The sequence below is a fragment of the Neopelma chrysocephalum genome, unplaced genomic scaffold (assembly GCF_003984885.1).
Source record: "Neopelma chrysocephalum unplaced genomic scaffold, ASM398488v2 Primary Assembly neopelma1_24, whole genome shotgun sequence".
Lineage (NCBI taxonomy): Eukaryota > Metazoa > Chordata > Aves > Passeriformes > Pipridae > Neopelma > Neopelma chrysocephalum.
Window position 1 is genome coordinate 39908489 of NW_020897693.1, and position 18612 is coordinate 39927100.

The window sequence follows — 18612 nt, forward strand, 5'->3', positions numbered from 1 at the left end:
GTATTACTGCTCTTCTTAAAAAATGGGGAAGTGCTTTAGGTTTCAAGGAATGGACCTCATGTATGTTTTTTTTAATAAAATAAGCAGCAGAGTATTATCCATTTTTGAAAGGTAAGGTTGAAAGGTGGGAAATATATGAGTGATATCTAATTCCACAGCTCCTATTCATCTAAATGCTCTTGTCTATAGACCTCACTGAGATAAGAAACCTACTTGCTTTTAAGAACCAGTGCCAGAAAAATGCTAGAAGGTAGCAAATCCATCGGTCATTCCAAATGTTCTTATTTACAGTATTTTTCAAAGAAATGTTTAGAATAGAAGGCCTAGTTATTAGCAAAGAAAGCCTCTTGTCAACCTCTTTTGCTCAACAAAATTACCTTCCCTTGATTTCTTAGTAGATGCATGATCCATAAATTCTATATAGAATCCAAAGGGACTTCAATTATTAATAACTAAATGCAATGTCATTCATGATTGTGTAGCAAGCCAGCTGCATTTACTCTGTGATGGCTTGCCACTGCAGGGGATGTCATTAGAGGTTGCCAAATGCTTAAAAGAAGAAATCATCCATACTAAACTAGTTTTAAGGTGAATTTATAACCAACTCCTTAAGATCAGCCATTACAAGGAAGCATGTGATGCATTTTAAGTGACAGATTCTTCATTTTTAGGGTAAATTTACATTTAAAGATGTTAAAAATTATCATAAATTAGCATAAAATTAAAGTTACTTGATTTTACTAGGCAGCTTAAAGTCAGAGCAATGTAGTTCACTAGAAGTCACATGCTACTAATTTTCCATTAAAAAATAATCTATTCGTGCTCCAAGGAAACAAATAGAGGACAGAATGGGTGGGAACTCATATGGGATTCCTACTGACTTAGCGAACAAGGCTTCTAATGGATGGGATTTAAACCAAGATGCCCATTTTTATGTTATTAAATCTACTTGTTAGTTTGTACTGAGAGACTGTCAATAAAAGGAAAGCTACAGTTCCGTGGAGCAGCGCAACCATGTGCCAATAAGACATCCCTGATTTGCCCTAGTCCTGAGTCTCTAGTGTTGCTTTTACATAAAAGGGCTATAATTTGGATTCAGAAACTCTGCCCATGGGACTTACTCTGGATCCCATTTCTTTCAAATCAGCATAAAAACAGAATGAAATGCCTGGGGAGTACAGAGGCAATGCCCCAGGGGAAGGTGTACTACTATAGGGTTAGCCTCCCACAGGGAGTGACTGCAAACAGGGATGCTGATAAAGAAAAACAGAAGTTCACAGAAAGGTGCAAAAAAGGAATCACTTTAAAAAAAAAGGGAGGAAAGGAAATACCAATACACTTCAGAAGAAAGGCTTCTATAGTGGAACTGGTCAGGAATGAGCAGCATTTGCATCTCAGAAAAATCTTTAGGTTTCACTTACATTTTGAAAGATTTCCAACCAGTTCTGCTTGAGGAAATAAAAAAGGAAGAGAAAGTTGTCAAGGAGAGAATTAGCAAGGAATATTTGTAGAAATAAAAAAGTTACACAGGCAGAGTGTTTTAGGATATTCACATCAGAAGTCATGTAGCCTGAAAGGAAATTAATCTAATCTGTATCTTGATATGCAACAGCTCAAACACAAGATGAATTACTTACAACTGATATTAGTAGATTATTAAGAGTTGAATAAACTAATATCTAAACCATTCAAATTCCATACATGCTTCTGAAACATTCTAAAGCTTTACATTGCTCTTATACAATCACATGTTCACTAGGAAATGAATCTGTGGTCTACTTAGTTCACTCTAGATCAGTGGACAGAACTCCCCTGGGTTTCAGGAGATAGATTTTGGCTAGCTGAATCTATTTTTGCTCACAGTTCTAGTTGTACCTCTAAGTTTGTTACTTAAACATTAAAAGATTTTTAAAACAGGTGCCTGCTCTGATGTTTGGATTATTTTTAAATTACAGAAGGGAAGAAAAGGTATTTAAGAATTCTGTGCTTACTGTAACAATGAGAGGAAATTTATTTTGAGTAATACCTTATTTTCCCCCCATTTTTGTTCAGAACTTTATGTCAAAATTCCCAGAAACTGACATATTTTCATGTTTTAAAGCAGTGGCTTGCCCTTTCAGGAACCTCCACAGGACAATCTCTAGATCTTTTCATCCTGCTGACGTGGACATTTTATTTGCTTGAGATCTGAACCTAAAGCACTGTGCACAGATTCTTTTTAGAATATTTCCATTTGAGTGTGGCACAGTGACACAATCCTCAAGCAGTGCAGAGGTAAGTTTGGACTTTTGAAAGTCCAACTTCATTCCCATTGTCGATGGATAAGAATTCTGCTACTAATATAATCAGAAGTCAGATGGGACTCACAGCAGCTGGATCTTAAACTGTAAGGAAATAATGTCTCTCACACAGTGTTAGTGCCTCTGCCTTTCAAAGAGGTCTTCCTCAGGATCAGACAAAGGTAAGCCTCTGTCATTTTATCAAGGACAGATATATCTTACTTCAATTTCTCTGCTAGCTTTAAAAAAAAAAAAGGCAATCACATTCTGTCTGCAAAATGGCAAAAAGTTTTCCTGAAAAATACTTACTGTATTCCACCCTTGAGACAGGTGTATTCCTTTGACGAACACAGAAAACCTATGTGGATTTTAAATATCACCTTAATCTACCTCTGATCCTTTTGGATGACAGCTACTGTGTACCCATAGATGACAGTTTTGGTATGTAACTGGAAATACCCAGTTAGAAGATACAAAGAATGCAGTACAGGTAAGTTGGGTTTGCAGATTTTGACAAGTTCCAGGTTTGTTAAAAAAAAATAAAAAATAGCACTCTTCTTTTATTTCAAAGGGAAATTCAGGACAGTCAGAACTTTTGGCTACAGTTAGTTGAACTGCTTCTTAAAACCACTACACACCACTACACACAGGAGGATGAGCAAGCATATGGAAAAGTAAGTGCTGCTCACTTGCTGTATGATGAGATTCTGTCAGGGGTTATTGAAAGTCAACAAGTTGCTCACACTAGTGACAGCAGCTCTTACAAAGGTACTTCAGAGTATAATTGTATACAAAGGACCACAGTAAATGTGAGTCATGAACTGCCAGCAGTATCAACAGCAGATCTGAGGTTAAGCCAAATACAGCCTCCTGCATTTTGCAAAGAAAGAATTTAATGAAGTCAGTCATTGTTATTGTCCTTTAGTTACTAAAGGATTCCTTTGGCTTCCAAGGATAACTCATCCTGCCTCTTACAGGTGTAAAGGGGAATGCAATGCAACAAGGATGACTTGGGGTTTGTTAAGCTGATCATGACAGTAATAAGCAAGAGCATTAAGAAGATGCAATTAAGAATTTATAAAAGAAAATACCTACCAATTTCTTTATCTAAGTAAAAATAATCATTCACAGATAATATAAGTGAATGACAATAATTGTACTTATGATTTGGCATCTATTGTGCACATGTTACTTAGGTTTGGTGTACTTTATCCCTGCTTGAATGGCTGCTTCAAGGGAGGAAAAAATAAGCAAAAATAAAGCCAGCATGAAAAATAAAATCACAATAATTAAAATTACACCCAAGGAATAATCTAGTAATTGCCCTATAAATTTAAAGTGAAAATAATCCTAAATAACAATCTTTCATCTTCAAATAAAGTTAGGCACAAAATTCTTGTCACACCCCAATGACCAGAAGCTGCATAAGGAACTGTGGCATTAACAGCAGAAGAAGAACAGGTATTTTAAAATCTACTCATGATTTACTTATAGGTAAGGTTTGTTACTATTGCATTTCTGGGCGTTTTGTTGATTTTTTTTTTTAATTTTTTTCCTTCCCCTCCCTCAAAATCAAGGAAGAGCAGTAGCTCTGCCAGTGTGGATGCATTTGCTTTCCCTAGGAAGAGGGAACATTTTATCTTGGAAACCTCAATAGAGTGTTTTTTGTGTGTGTGTGTGTGGTTTGGTTTTTTTTGTTTTGTTTACTGAGGGAAATTCCCTAGGAAGCTTGTTTGCAATTTACAGATCATTGTGAAATTCCTCGACAATGTTGGTGTTTAACCCCAGCCAGCAACTAGTACAGTGCAGCTGCTTGCTCTTCCCCGGTCCATGTGGCACGGGGAGGAGAATTTGAGATAAGAACACTTTAATAATTGAAATAAAGTAAATAATAACAACAACAGTAACAATGATGTTGTTACAACTATGACAATTAAAAGGGAGGAACAAAGAGAGGAATAAAACACAAGAAAGACAAGGGATGCACAATACAGTTGCTCACCACTCACCGCATCCCCCAGGAGCAACCAGCCCCTCCCAGCTAACTCTCCTGGTTTATATACTGGGCATGATGCTCTATCGTAAGGAATACCCCTTTGGCCAGTTTGGGTCAAGTTGTCCTGGTTATGCTCCCTCTCAGCTTCTTGTCCACCTGCTCACTGGCAGAGCACGGGAAACTGAAAAGTCCCTGACTTTTCAGTAAGCTGGTAAGCTCTATTCAGCAACAAAACCATTATTCTTGCACTAAATCCAACACACAGCTCTGTACCAGCTAGTAGGAAGAAAATGAACTTTATCCCATCCAGAACCAGGCAGAGAAACTACAAATGCTTGGTGAGAAAGAAAAATTGCAAAAAAAGGGAAAACCCCCATGTAATATCCCATTAATTTTTATTTTTAACCTGCAATAATTTAAAACCCAAGGTATTTCTAACAAACACTACCAAAAGTAATCTAACCTATTACCTAGGCATACGTAGAATATAAAGAATTTTTTTTTAAAAATTACCACAGATATTTTGTAAAACATCTTCTGCAGAATAACCTGAACCAAATTACAAGGCCTGTCCTAAACAGCTGGTGAGATTCTCTGTGGGGTGAATTTCCCTCAACCTCCTCTCAGAGTGGACCTGTCCACATCAGGCAGATGTGGCTTAGGCTCAGCAGTTCTACTGCACTGCAGCAGGACTTTGACATAGTCACAAATCACTCTCACACTTTGGATAACCAGAGAAAATCACAAACATCATGGTGGAGGCTGTCTGCTGAATGTACTGAAATTGTAGTTCCAACAGTTCTAATGTTGGATCACTTTCCAAGCTTGTGCTCTTCCCAAGGGCTGATGTAACAGGTGATATCTGACTCAATGGAAGGTGATTATTTATGATAGAACTTCTTGCACCTTGCCAAGACATGTGATGGCAGATGAACTTGCCACTTTGACAGACTGTGCCTACTAAAGTGAACACAGAAGTTCTCCTAGGAAAACAGTTAAAAAATATTTTTCAGTGGATGATGATAGGAAGAGCTCACCTTCAAAGCACAACCAACTTCTTGCTGCATGTAAAGAAATACTGGCTTTGCCTGCTTTCATTGAATACCTTTGTAAGTCAATATTTTCTTTTCTACATATTCAGATTATCACTGCATTTGCTTTTAGATTCTCTCAGGGAACTGTATGGGGATATGGTCTGCCAAAAATATATATGATGGATCTCATGTTAGAGACATGTTACACGCTGTGCAGCTTTGAAGCGTTATTTTTCCCTGCTGTCTTTGGGTGGGTCCTAGACTTGTCAGCCACAACATGGAAAATATGGATGGTAAACAAGCTAAAAGCGGTGTGAATAAAGTAAATAAAAAGCTACTGTCAAAACACATCCAATTATGCTCTGCTGTGGAGATTTAAAACCAGAGGATGATTGTCAAAGTAAAAATAGTGTGGGATGCCTTTTCCATTTGTAGATTAGTTTGGAATGAAAGGCCTATTTGTGCAATTTAAGGCAAATGCACTACAAAATAATGAAGCTCTCTTCAATTGCTATTCTTTATTCATGGAAAGTCATGTTTGTTAAACACATTTCAGTAGGGTTTTTAACCCAAAGTACTTAACTCCATTGTACTTTATTTTATATATAAAAATATAAAGTAATTACATGTAATTACAAGGGAACAGCAACACACTGATACCTCGTGCAGGATCAAAACATGCCAATGCATTCAGTCACACTGTCAAAGATGAATAGCACAGTAAACCTTCCAACTGATGGGAGCTAACACATCAAAAATCACAGATTTCAGCATTTTAGTCCAGTGCTATGGCTTTGGTCTCCTTTCTGAATAACATATGAGTCAAAACACTCCATCTCATTACAACTGTGAACTTAATCCAAGACCAAACTTTCTGTTATTCTGTTTTGGCATTAATGACACTGCACAACAGGACAACATACTGCAAGTTATTTGCTCCAGTTTGGGGGACAACAAAACCAAAGAACATTAAGATATTGAGAAAATAAACACAAAATTAAATAGACAGATCAGACAGCAAGGAAGTGCCAACAGAAGACCAGCACCTCAAAAAAGAACCTGTAACTTCTACATACAGTAACTAAAGAAAAACAGTTAAGAGGTTTAATTTATTATGCAACAATCCTCTACCAAGAAAATGCTACAGGTGCCCTATATGAATGATGACAACTACCTTCTTTAAGTGGCTTTAGGCTTTTCATTTACAACACCAAATGAACTCTTCTCAAGAAAATACACACTTGAGTAAGAACTTAGAAAGAAGCTGTCTGGCTTCTCAATATATAGCCAGAGGCACACAATTTCTGCAGAAATGTAACAGGAGACTGTACCACCACCCATGCCTGCCCAGACCTCCCTCCTGGTGAAAGCTAGAAGAGGAAATCAACCTTCCTGCACCTAAACAGGTCTGAAAACATCCTCAGCTAGCCTGACTGGAGCATCATCCTCTATGCAGGAATGACAGCTCAATCTGAGCAGTACTCCCACTCTTAACTGCATGGATGCTGTGGTAAATTCCCCCTGTTGCACATTATAAGCAGAAGTTATTCTCATGAGATGCCATGAAAACTCAACATGACAGGTCCTATTTAGCCCTGTGTATCTGAGGAGAGGGACAGGCACCAAGAAACTATGTCATTTTTACAGTAACTGATAACAAAAATATCCAGTTTTGAGAGGATCAGATGATGTTCTAAAAGAGGCATTGTGAATCCAGATTGATCTTCTTCCTAAAGAAATTCTGAATATTATTATCCCTGAGGGAAGCAAGGCAAAACTGCCTGTACAACTCTGTTGTAGAGTCCCCTAACTTCTCAAAAGCTTTCAAGCCTCTTGTCTGTGCCAAACCCTGCCTTTCAAGAATTAAAAGAGGGGATATTGCAGGAGCCTTTAAATATGAGCAGACATCATGCACACTAGGAATATATTCATAGCAAGCTATTTCTAATACTGCCTAAGGCTGGAGAACAAAAAGAATTAGAAATGTCTGCATTAACTAAGTATAAATGATTTTCTTTGAGACAGAGCAAAAAGAACATAAGCAAGGGAGGGGTAAAATCCCTAATTTCCCAACTCTATATTAACAGGTAGCTGGTAAAGATCCTGTTCTCTACCTGCTGGGAAAAAACATAAGAAATAGTCCTCTGAAAATACATAAAATTTAACTATATATAGATTTACAGCACAGCAATTTGAGGATGCCTATACAGAATTAAGTTTTCAAGTGGCCTGGAAGTAAAACAGTTCTATCTCCTCCTTGAGTCAACCCTGATTATGAAACAGAGACTAAGCAGGAAATGCAGATAAACTCTACAGAGAATATTTAGACCACTATGTCCTCCATTTAGCTTGGACACCTCATAAAAATGATATATAATTAATGACCCAGAAGTCCCACAGCTCTGCAATCCCCACTGGAGCAGAATACAAGTCCTGGGTAAACCCAGCGGCAAAGCTGATGCAGAGGCTGACCTCTGCTGCCAGCAAGGCCTGGCTGCGGTAAAGCCAGATGGAGGGAACTCCACAGAATTCTGGAGGATGACCCTTGGGGTTGCATCCCTTCAGCGTAGCAAATGTGAAAAACAGCTGAAAAAGTTGCCCATCAAAAAATACGGATTTTATTAGTGTCTTCCCCTCTGTGCATTTTAAGCATCAAGAGTACATGAATGTCACAGGCTCTCTGTGTCTCTCTTTCCATTTATTGAAATACTGCACCCAAAGGGCTAGACACTGATTCTGAAAAGGGATAGAAAATTAAAGAGTAACTGGGTATAAAACCCCAAGTAAATAATAATGAAATAAGAGCTTTCAAGATACTTTATTTCACTGCCTTGCAGCCGTTTCCTGAGAAAAGAGGATGTAATTGGAACAGCCCAGCAAAGCGGGGTCAGCACTAATTATGAAACCCAACCCAGAATACCCCACTGTCTGAGCTGAAATAGCTTTTGCAGATACTGAGAGTTCTGAAAGAGAAGGGCACTGGCAGAACACTTGACCAAATTAATCTCTGTTGTGACTGACTGAAAATGGAGCTACACCTGAGGCAAATTGTTCTTCCACCAATAAACCAGTACTGCTTTAAGCAAAGCAAACCACGGATCCACAGTTCTTACTGCCATCACTAGATGTCTCTTACTGCCCTGCTTCCTGAGATAGTGGAGTATCTTAAACAACATTTTACCCTTGAATGTTTCGGTATAACCTTGAAATAGAACTTTAGTGAAAGAAACAGCCTCACAAAGACCCAAGTTAATAACAACATGACAGCTATGTGTTCTGATATCTTTCAGGGTTTGCTTTAATATTATTGATATTCTTCTCTCTGGTATTTAATCCAGGAAAAGGTCTTTAAGAAAAAGGGGTGTGGGAGCAGCAGGAAAAAGCATCTGCACTTAGAAAAACAGGCCACAGTAGGAGGTTCTCACTATAAACAGTGTAATTTGCTAGTGAAAATAAAACTGATTTTTACAAACCAGTGTGCAACACAGATATGCCATGACTATGTTGCAAAGAATGATAACCCAAGAATTTTAGGTAGCAGAATTTTATTTCATTTAGAACTTCAGAAGTATTAGCAAGCAGCAAAGTATCTGTTGACCAGAGCTCACATATACTTTTACACTTTCTGCAAAATACTAATTTATTTCATATAGATCCCACAATGAGTCACTCTTACCTTACTGCGACAGCCATGCTTCCTATAGGGTTGATTGGCAATGGCCTGGCTCCAGGAAATATTCCTCTACTCAGCACTCGAGCTCCATTTTGTATCACTCCCGAAGGAACTAAAAACAAAACATAAAACATTTTTTCTTTGAAAAGAAATGTTAGAAAATTATGGGAGCACAACATGGAACTTAAGCTTTTCAATGTACTGAAAAATCATTAGAGAGGCTTGTGCAATACACTGCTTACCTTGGACATCTCAGCCTCAACTCTTCTGAGTGCCATGCTACTTCCAATGCTACTTTCACAGCAACCAATGATAACATGACTTGTGAAAGCCACTGCCTGACCTAATTGCTGCAGATCATTCCTTGTACAATTGAATCACTTTTGTTTTGTAATTGCTATTCTGCTGGGAATGCATGTGCTTAGAGTCAAAATCATCTAGGAGAACAGATAAAACTATTTTGTCTACAAAAAGAAACAATGACCCTTTACAGATAAACAGAACATAAGTACTTCATTGCAAGAACACAGTTCATAGCTTTTTATCATCCCAGTTTACTTTCTGAGCAGCAATCTCTTTGCCTCTGCCTCCTGCAAAATAAAATATTAACTACAAATATGTTTTTAACAGGAAGGGAGAGAGAAGAGGCTAAAAAGACATTATGTCCATGCCACTAATTAGCCCCTCTCTCTGGCCATCAATAACCTCTGTCACCCAGCCTGGCAGTACAGGGAGGGGTCACAGCCCAGCCTCTCCCATCCAACAGGGCATGCTGATGCCACTGACACTGAACTGTGCAGGTACTGGCCACTACAGATGAGAGATTTCACTGGGGCCTTTTAACTTGGCTGTGTATCAAAAACTGCAGCTCTGGCCAAGATGATTTTAACCTACAATGCAGTACTTGTTTTCTACGCTATGCAGGCATGTTTCTGTGCACTGCTCGGGCCAGGTCAGCCAGCCCTGCAGCTCAATGAATAGCAGAGAAGCATTACCAAGGCACCATCAAAGGAAGAGTTACCTTAGCAGGTCTCAGTATTTTCATCCTCTACTGTGAGATGCAGGACTACTGAATACAGTTCTTAGCCTAGGCACTTACCAGGGACTTACTTAGATACAATGGCATTTGTTTGCACAGATGTTATGTCCCTTCAGGCTGGAGCAGTAACCTCCAACAGCCTGTACCCCAACTTCCCTCTTTAACATCCGTAGCTAGCCAGTTTGGTCACTTTCTGTTTACTGTAAGTCATCATTCATACCATAACTTCCCGTAATGGGGAATGTCCAAAAAGAAAATGATGATCATTACTCTGGGTATATTATTTTTAAACATACAGATATTATATAAACACATACAAGATAAATGTAAACCTTATCACTATATACATCCACAGAATTTATTTTTAAACAAATTACAAGGAGACTAGAAAAATTATTCAGCCTAAGAATCAACACATACACTTTACACGCCCATCTTCAAATACTCACACCCCAAAATATTAGTGTATTCTGAGGCAGAGGAATATTGGCTCAGAAGTATATTAGTTCTAAGCTGCTGAGGCAGACTTCAACTTCGTATTAACACCAAGCCAGATCCACAACTCCCTTCCTGCTATCCTGATGCTCACCTTGCTTTACTCCAGGCCACACAGATTAGTTCTGGGAAAATAATTTTCTTTCTCCTGCTTGTGAGAGTACATCACTTCCCTAAACAAATCCTATCCCACTCTTTCTTTTAAGCACCTCTGAAGAACAGTTCATTTATATTTAAGTGCTTAAGTACAGTCTCAAATGGCTAAAATTACAGAACCTACTTTATAACAACTTGGGTCAGCTTTCAATGACCAAAATAATTTTAAAATTGCATTTTGCTATTTATACTTCACTATCTTGTACACTTTTTCCTCCAGCACTAGTTCATGAGAAATTGACACTATGATGCTTTCAATGCTCTGATGTTTGTATTTGTAGATACTGTAGAGCAATATTATATTGCTAAAAACTCCAAAATCTGAATGTATTATTATTGGTTTCAACAGCACAACCTTGAGATGGTCGAAACACCAGTGTCATGAAAGAAAAGCAGCCTGCTCAAGGATGTGGCTAACCTAAAATGCACAGATAACAGGTAAATTCAAAGCAACAGATAAACATGCTAAATACCAAAAGATCAATAAAAAGACATAATTTCCAATGGGCAGGTTTTTCCAACACGCTTTTAAGAGGGACAGATTTTATACTGCACTACACAGTATGGTTTCTCTACATTTACAAAGTCCTGTTAAAAGAAATGAACCAAGAGTTTTGACAAAGATTTTGACCAAGAAAGATCTGGGACTTTTCTCTTTACTATGATACAAACCACAAAGTTTTATATTGAAATGAAATATTTATGCAAACGCACAGAACCACGTGTCAGTTAGCTATGGATATTGTTTAAATATACACACTCTAAAACTTCAAAGCAAACATACTGTAAGCTCTACTGCAAAAAGAGAGCAACAGGCTCCTTGATGCCCAAGCTCTTCTTTCCATGGTTACCATGTAATTATCCTGGTCTGCTGGCAGAGTTAGCTGATGCTTATTTTATTCTTTTTCTTCTCCTATCCTCTCCTTCTGCCTTATTGACAAATCCCATTGCTTCTTCAAAAAATCCTGTTTGCTTCCTCATCAGTTCTATAGTCTCCTGTCTTTCCTTCTTTACCTTCCCTGAGTTTCCTTTTTTCCTGCACTCCTATATATATATATGTGTATATATATTTTTTTATATACATATATATATATGTAATACACTTCCAAGTCTCACAACTTAGACCCTTTATACACTGACATCCTCACTGGAACCCATACTCCACGTTCCTCAACTCTTTGCAGGTTTCTAAGTCACAGTGTGCTACCCAGGAAACACTCTCTTCAAAGGCTTCACATTTAAAGCATTCCCACCTCAACACACATGCACACTCCACATATTCCCTTCAAGTATTAACAAATGTTTGAAAATAGAGAAAACATGGAAATTTGCTGTCCTCTGAAAATATCCCCAAAGAGACAACTTGGTATTTTCTCCTGCCTATGAAATTCCCTTCGGTGATGTCTGATCTGTGCCACATGCCACCACTCACTGAAAGGCTTCAATAGGACTATTCAAGGCAGAAGAGGCCTTAACTATGATTCTGGAATTCTAACTTTTCTTCGAAGTACACTGCAGCTCTGTGTGCTGAAATCATCACTCAGAATTCAGCAACTATTTCAGCTTACAATAGCATTGTTATTGCTACTGATTTTTGGTTTTGTTTCCCCAAACTCTCTGAATTATGATACAGCAATACCACTACATCACTCAGACAAACAGAAAGGTGGTATGCAATGGATCACTGAAGGAGGACACTGGACAATGCAGTGTATCCTTTCAGTAAGTATCTAGAACCATAAAGAAAACAGCCCCAAACATCCCAACTTGCTAGTACATTAGTTTCCATAGCATTTTAAACCTAAAATGAAAAGCAGAACCAAAATAATTCAATGGTAAAAGGTATGAATTTCTAGTTATCCACATAACCAATGTGCCACTGTAAGACTGATCTTTCTTGCTCATGCATCTCTACTTACAACATTTAAAGCTTCAATACTCATCCTTCTCAAAAATAACAATTACTGAATTGTAAACTACTAATACATTTTCCCTAACACCCACACATTTTTCCTGCCTTTGTGCAGGCTGTATGAAGATGGCTACTTATATCCAAGTAATTATTTCTACATCTTGGTGCTTTTGAAGGGTCGTGGATTATTTACTGGAAATTACCTGGTGCTTTTATTCCAAAGATATATTTACGCCTTACAAGCTTTAATTACGTTTCAAATGCATACTTCGAGGTGAGGTATTTATATTTTAGATTGAAGATTCAAAGTGTAGAGGCAAGATAATTTACTCCAAGCCATTTCATCAATCACTGCCATCCTGGACTAACACCTTACATTCCAGACCCCTCTCTTCTAATGCTTCTTTAACCAACAGTACAGACAGGTTACATGGTTCCTAATGCTTAGGCAGAAGTGTGAAATGTAATTTACACCTTTTCTGTGCAAGTGATGAGAGCCGTTTATGTCTGAGATACTCAGCTCAAGAAAACAATGCAAAAAGACCTGTGCCTCTCTTTGATGAAGGTTTCCTCTTTGACAAAATGTTCCTAGTGAAATATAAAGAGTCTGAAACAACAAAATCATTATTCACCTTTCAACTCTCATCACTGCTATGTTCTCATTCTGCTCTCAGGAAACTTAAACCCAGGAAACACTTCCACTGGACTAGAGTTAAACTGTGTACAGAGAATATGCTGCATGAATGGGGAGATGATTTTTGGATCTTATGCTGCTTATGTCAAATATCAAGACCGCATCTCTGAAATTCTCCAAGGGGAAAAATCTGTCTTTTGTAGCGAATAGTTTAAGAGAAAATAAAGTGAATGACGTCCAAGAGAACATATCATAATCTGAATCCATGAAGACACTCTGTTTAGCCAGTGTTAAAAGGATCCAACAAAAGCCCTTCAAAAATCCAATGTTGTTTTGTAGCCTGTACTCAGGCTCTGTGGTGGCCTAGTGGTTAGCATGCAGGACTCTCACCTCTGCGACCCAGGTTCAAATCCAGCCAGTCCCCCGGGCAGATGGAGTCCGTTAGGCCTGTGAGGCCATCCATCTATGAGAAGGTCACTCTAAACAAACCTACGTCCTGAGGACCTCACTGCCATTGTCCAAGCTTGCTTGGCCCCGGCAGATGAACCTTAGGATTAAAGGGTGGGCTCAGTTCAGCGCAGGCTGTGTCTCACCTAAAAAATCCATTGCGCAGGCTGGAAAGGTAAAAAGACCTTTCCCCAAATCTTCGTTCACGAAGATGGGCCATTACTCAGGCTCTGTAGGTGGAAAATAAGTAGATGGCCATATGATCACTCCATAGTCAGAGCAGGACTGTCTTAATCCAGAGCATGGTCTTGAGTGCACATTAGTAGAGTAGAATATCCCAAACTATGGACTTCTTTCATCACATCCCTCAACAGACTGCATCCATAATCTCTTATTTGCAAGTGTGTGTGCAGGTGAAGCAAGCTTCCCCGCTCCAGCTGAGACAACCACCTCATCCAGGACCTTCACAACAATCAAAACCATGTCAGACTGTGTCCTTCCCTGAAGATTTGATTGTTAAACATAAAATGTAGCAATTTGCCAAAACTGAAATGGAAAAAAAGGAGGAAATACTCAATGGATAGAGTCACCAGACACATTGACACCTCAACAGCTCAATAAAAAAGGAAACTAACTTCTTGGTTAAATGTTGGCACATGGAAGTTAAATATCAGCACTGAGTGAGATTTGCTGTCAAGGAAATGAAGAAGAAAGGGGTAACAAACATAACATGTTCTTTGTGTCATCTGGGAAACAAGCATACACTTCATTAAAATGTCTAGCTCAAGGCAGGCGATACTTAGTAAGGAAGACTGAATAGTATTTATTGAAAATGAACTTTAAAAAAGTGGAATATTGGAGTGTGAAAGTATCTTGTAGGGATAGACTGGTTCTTTGCTTCTTTTGTCATCATGTGGCACATGCATTTATCTCAGGGCTCCCTTCCCTGACCCATCTTTTGTAGCACAGATGAAATTATTACAGACAAGAGGTACTGAATTTCTGCTAAAATCTGTCAGCTTCAGCTCTTTTCTGCCAAGCTTCCTTCCAGTACAGAGTTTAGCAGAGTACTCTGTCTCAGGCTACAAGAACTGAAAATCGGAAATTGCTGATGATGTATAATTGATGGGACATCAGAAGTTGCCAAAAGCAAATGTTATCTGCCAAATGAGTAACTTTATTCACTTCAACTATCTTATCCCAGGCATAAATTTGATGCCATCTGCCTAACTTCTATTATACTGCTCAAGAACAATTTTAAAGCTCTTAAATTTCATAGTCTGTAGTCCTTAAAAACTGTCAATCTAGGATACATCCAAAAAGCCATTTATTCTAAACAAAAATTTGAGGTGGGGGAGAGGATTGTATTCTGATAATCCTGTCACACTCTTATCTTGTCCAAGAGTATTACGAGGACTAGGGAGAAAGAAGTACAAAGTATTTAATAAAAGTTTTCTTTCCAATTCTATTCCATCACTTCAATGACTTAATACATTAACACCAAAGTAAGAAAAAAACAACAAAAACCCACCAACTAAAATCCAGCAACTGGAACGGGAAAGTTTGAACCTTATGAAAATGTCTTTTCCTAGTTTTTGTTTTAAAATGAAATTGTCAACAAAAATAGCTTTATGAGACATTTTACTGACAATGATTTATCATTTTCTGATATTAAAAGTTAGATTGGAAGCTGTCTACTAAGTTATAATAAGTGACTTGTTCACAAGCAGTATAAACAACATTAGAGTTATGAAGTTTCATATACAATAAAAACGTCCCAAGAAAACAGCATGATCTATTTTATCCTATTTGAAGAATTTCTGACTGTCATTAAGGCAATTTTATCTTGGTCTTGATTTCTGTATATGTACCTTCCACATATACAATCCACTTGCATTAGCTTAAACAGCAAATTTCATTGGGGTAAAATTTTAGCAGTATAGTGGAAAAGTTAGTAGATCTCTTTAGGGAATTACTTCTCCTCCTACCAAATTTAAAATATATGTATCTAGTCTGGGTTTTAAAGGCTTTCAGACAAAGATTATTAAAGATTTCCAAACCATAGAGAGAACTAGTTTCACCCTTGGAAAACCTGCTTTTTTAGAAGCACCAAGCAAAACTCCATGCTTATATCTTCCCAAACATCTCCACCACAGCACTTCAGTCTCCTGCAAGGAACGACCCACAAAACCAGTGTTGCAAAGTCTTCTGAAGGCCACCCCTCTTTAGCCACCCTGAATGAGTAGTGATGAGCAGTACTGAAACCAGAAGATGGATGTTCAGGACTCTCAGGTTCCTGGTTTCTACCCAAACTTTTTCTGCGAGCAGTTTTAGAGCTGTTTGCAGTATTAAACTTTAGCTTGAGAAATATACTTACATTTATGTGCAATTCACCAATTATACAGCAATGGGCAAAGGACTACACGTGAATTTGAAGCTATGTGTAATAGCACTGAGTAAGAAGCCTCTTGAATTAAATCAGTATTTCCAGGATAATCCCTATGACCACAGGACTGTTCACCAGCAGTAGCAGCAATACACTACTCGTCCTCGCTTCTTCACTGGTCCTTCCTGAAGAGCAAGTGGCTCCAAGTTCAGAATGAGCTCACCAATTAAGAAGGTGTTGCTACTTACATGCTTCCTGTGACTTGAATCTCAGGAATTTAAACACACTGCAAAATCACCAAAACCAATCTTCATTTTAATCATGGCAAAACACAATGGTTTGGCAAGACTGAATGATGTGCCCAGAATGCTACACTCTCTAGAGTAGAGAATGCTATGCTGGAGTGACAGCTGGTAATATTTACTTTCAAGACATTGATAAGAACTGAAGTGTTGAAAAATCTTTTGTACAAAAAAAACAACTGTACAAAACTAACCTATGGACTTCACTAACTTAATATCCATGATTTCTAAATTGAGCCCTACCATTTGTTCCCCATCCCTTTTTCTTTTGTCCTCTCTGTGAATTAGATTCCCATCAGGGAAACAGGCCCAGAAACGTGATGCAACTTGCCCAAGATGGCGCAGACAGTACCCAGTCCCCTGCAGGTCAAGATACAGTTTTTAATGCAAATCACATATTTTGGAATTAATATTCATGAACAGGCTACTAAGAAAAATCCAAACTATTTGTAACTTATGATAGCTGCTACTGAAGAAAGTAGATGTTCCAGCTGCTGTTTCTTTTTAAACATAATTTAACTATACAAAACCTGATCAAACACAAGGACTTCAATAAACTGAGGCAAAAGAAGTATTAAATCTATGTTCTTACATGCCCTTCCTTAGCATATCACAGTATGTTTCATGCTTTAGCTCCTGGTGCCAGCTGGATTGCATGTTTCAGTACAAACTTGTACACAGCTGGCTACTTTGAACTTCCGCCTTTAGTTACAAATGCTTCTGCATTTGGTCTGTGAATATACTGCGAAGTGCTAATAATTTAGAAATTGATTTCTGATGTTAACACTTTAACTATAATTGTATAATTCCTATCCTTTAGCAGCAAAGTGAACAATCAATTTCATGAGTCTATAAAGTAAAACCCACACAAACACAAAATAATCCTAATAACAGTGTTTTACTCTTTTATTCTGCCTTTTTGGTTTTTTGAATGAAAACTAAAGCATGATGGAACTGGGGTAAATGGTAAGCAAGGTTTGTCAGACAACATTTCAAGATTTCATATAAAAGAAAAAGTAAAGCTAATTAATCAATCTGTTACAAAGCAGGAATAGTTTACTCTGGATTTTCTCATGCCACTGAGATGAGATTCCTTTCTGACAGACTATATTAAAAGAATAAATTTCAATAAGACTTTGAATAATTTGCTGTAGCTAACTTCAACCTAAAGATGCTTTTAGGACTCACATTGCTTAGATGAACATTGATTTTTATGCCACTTGAAAAGCAAGATGTCTTCAAAGATAAAAGCCAATACATGTAACCATCCACAGAAAATGAATCCAGACTCTCACAATCTGCTTTGGAGGTATCCACTTGTTACAACAATGGTTAAATGTTGGTAGAATAGGCAAAGGTCTTAATTGACCAGTTTTAAACTTCTTGAGTCACAGAGTTGTTATAAAGTGAAATGACCTCAGGTTCTGCCTCCGACTCTTTCCTGTGCCAGTAAGTGGCATATTTGCAGTCAGGTATTAACACCCGAGACCCCTGGTGGCCTAGTGGTTAGCATGCAGGACTCTCACTGCTGCGACCCGGGTTCGATTCCTCGGTCTCCAGGGCAGATGGAGCCCGTTAGCCCTGTGAGGCCATCCATCTATGAGAAGGTCACTCTAAACAAACCTACGTCCTGAGGACCTCACTGCCATTGTCCAAGCTTGCTTGGCCCCGGCAGATGAACCTTAGGATTAAAGGGTGGGCTCAGTTCAGCGCAGGCTGTGTCTCACCTAAAAAATCCATTGTGCAGGCTGGAAAGGTAAAAGACCTTTCCCAAAATCTTCATTTGCGAAGACTGGCCATTATTATTATTATTAACACCTGTGGCCAAACAGCAAACTAGGTCCTTCCCTTTTCAAATCTTGTCTTCAGAGGATGGGGCATTTTGTAGCCTTTATGCACATACCTGACACCACAGTCTGATACCAGCAACAGAACTCTCGGTATTCAAGGAATCAAACAGTATCCACACACTTAACTGCCCTGATCGTTCAGAGTTTGATTTACAGACCACTGCAGCCACTGACAGAGCAGAGAATGAACTGTGAGCTTCTAGATGATGTTCAACATTGTGGTGAAACTTTTATAAACTATCTGCCTTTTATTTGAAAACTAATTTGATGTGCGATTTTTTTCATGCAATTTTTTCCTAATGTGCAGTAACAGTTAATTAGGTTATCTAAGATTTTCCTAACATAGTACTTAAGTGAGACCCAACTGGAATTCATAGGACAGGCTGATTTACTTCCTCAAGGTATCCAC

At 38.2% G+C, this 18612-nt stretch overlaps 1 protein-coding gene across 6 annotated transcripts in view; it reads right to left on the reverse strand.

Moving 5' to 3' along the window:
• The window catches only part of FOXN3 (forkhead box N3), a 135470-nt gene that overhangs the window by 8630 nt on the left and 108228 nt on the right, over positions 1–18612 (reverse strand). For 4 of the 6 annotated variants that reach the window (XM_027673267.1, XM_027673260.1, XM_027673275.1 and 1 more), the window contains 2 exons: positions 8986–9094; positions 1422–1445 (listed from right to left, as the gene is read on the reverse strand). In XM_027673267.1, the coding sequence (XP_027529068.1) occupies positions 1422–1445; positions 8986–9094 (133 nt within the window). The remainder of the gene's footprint in view (positions 1–1421; positions 1446–8985; positions 9095–18612) is intronic. The other 2 variants (XM_027673283.1, XM_027673299.1) reach the window with 1 other exon arrangement.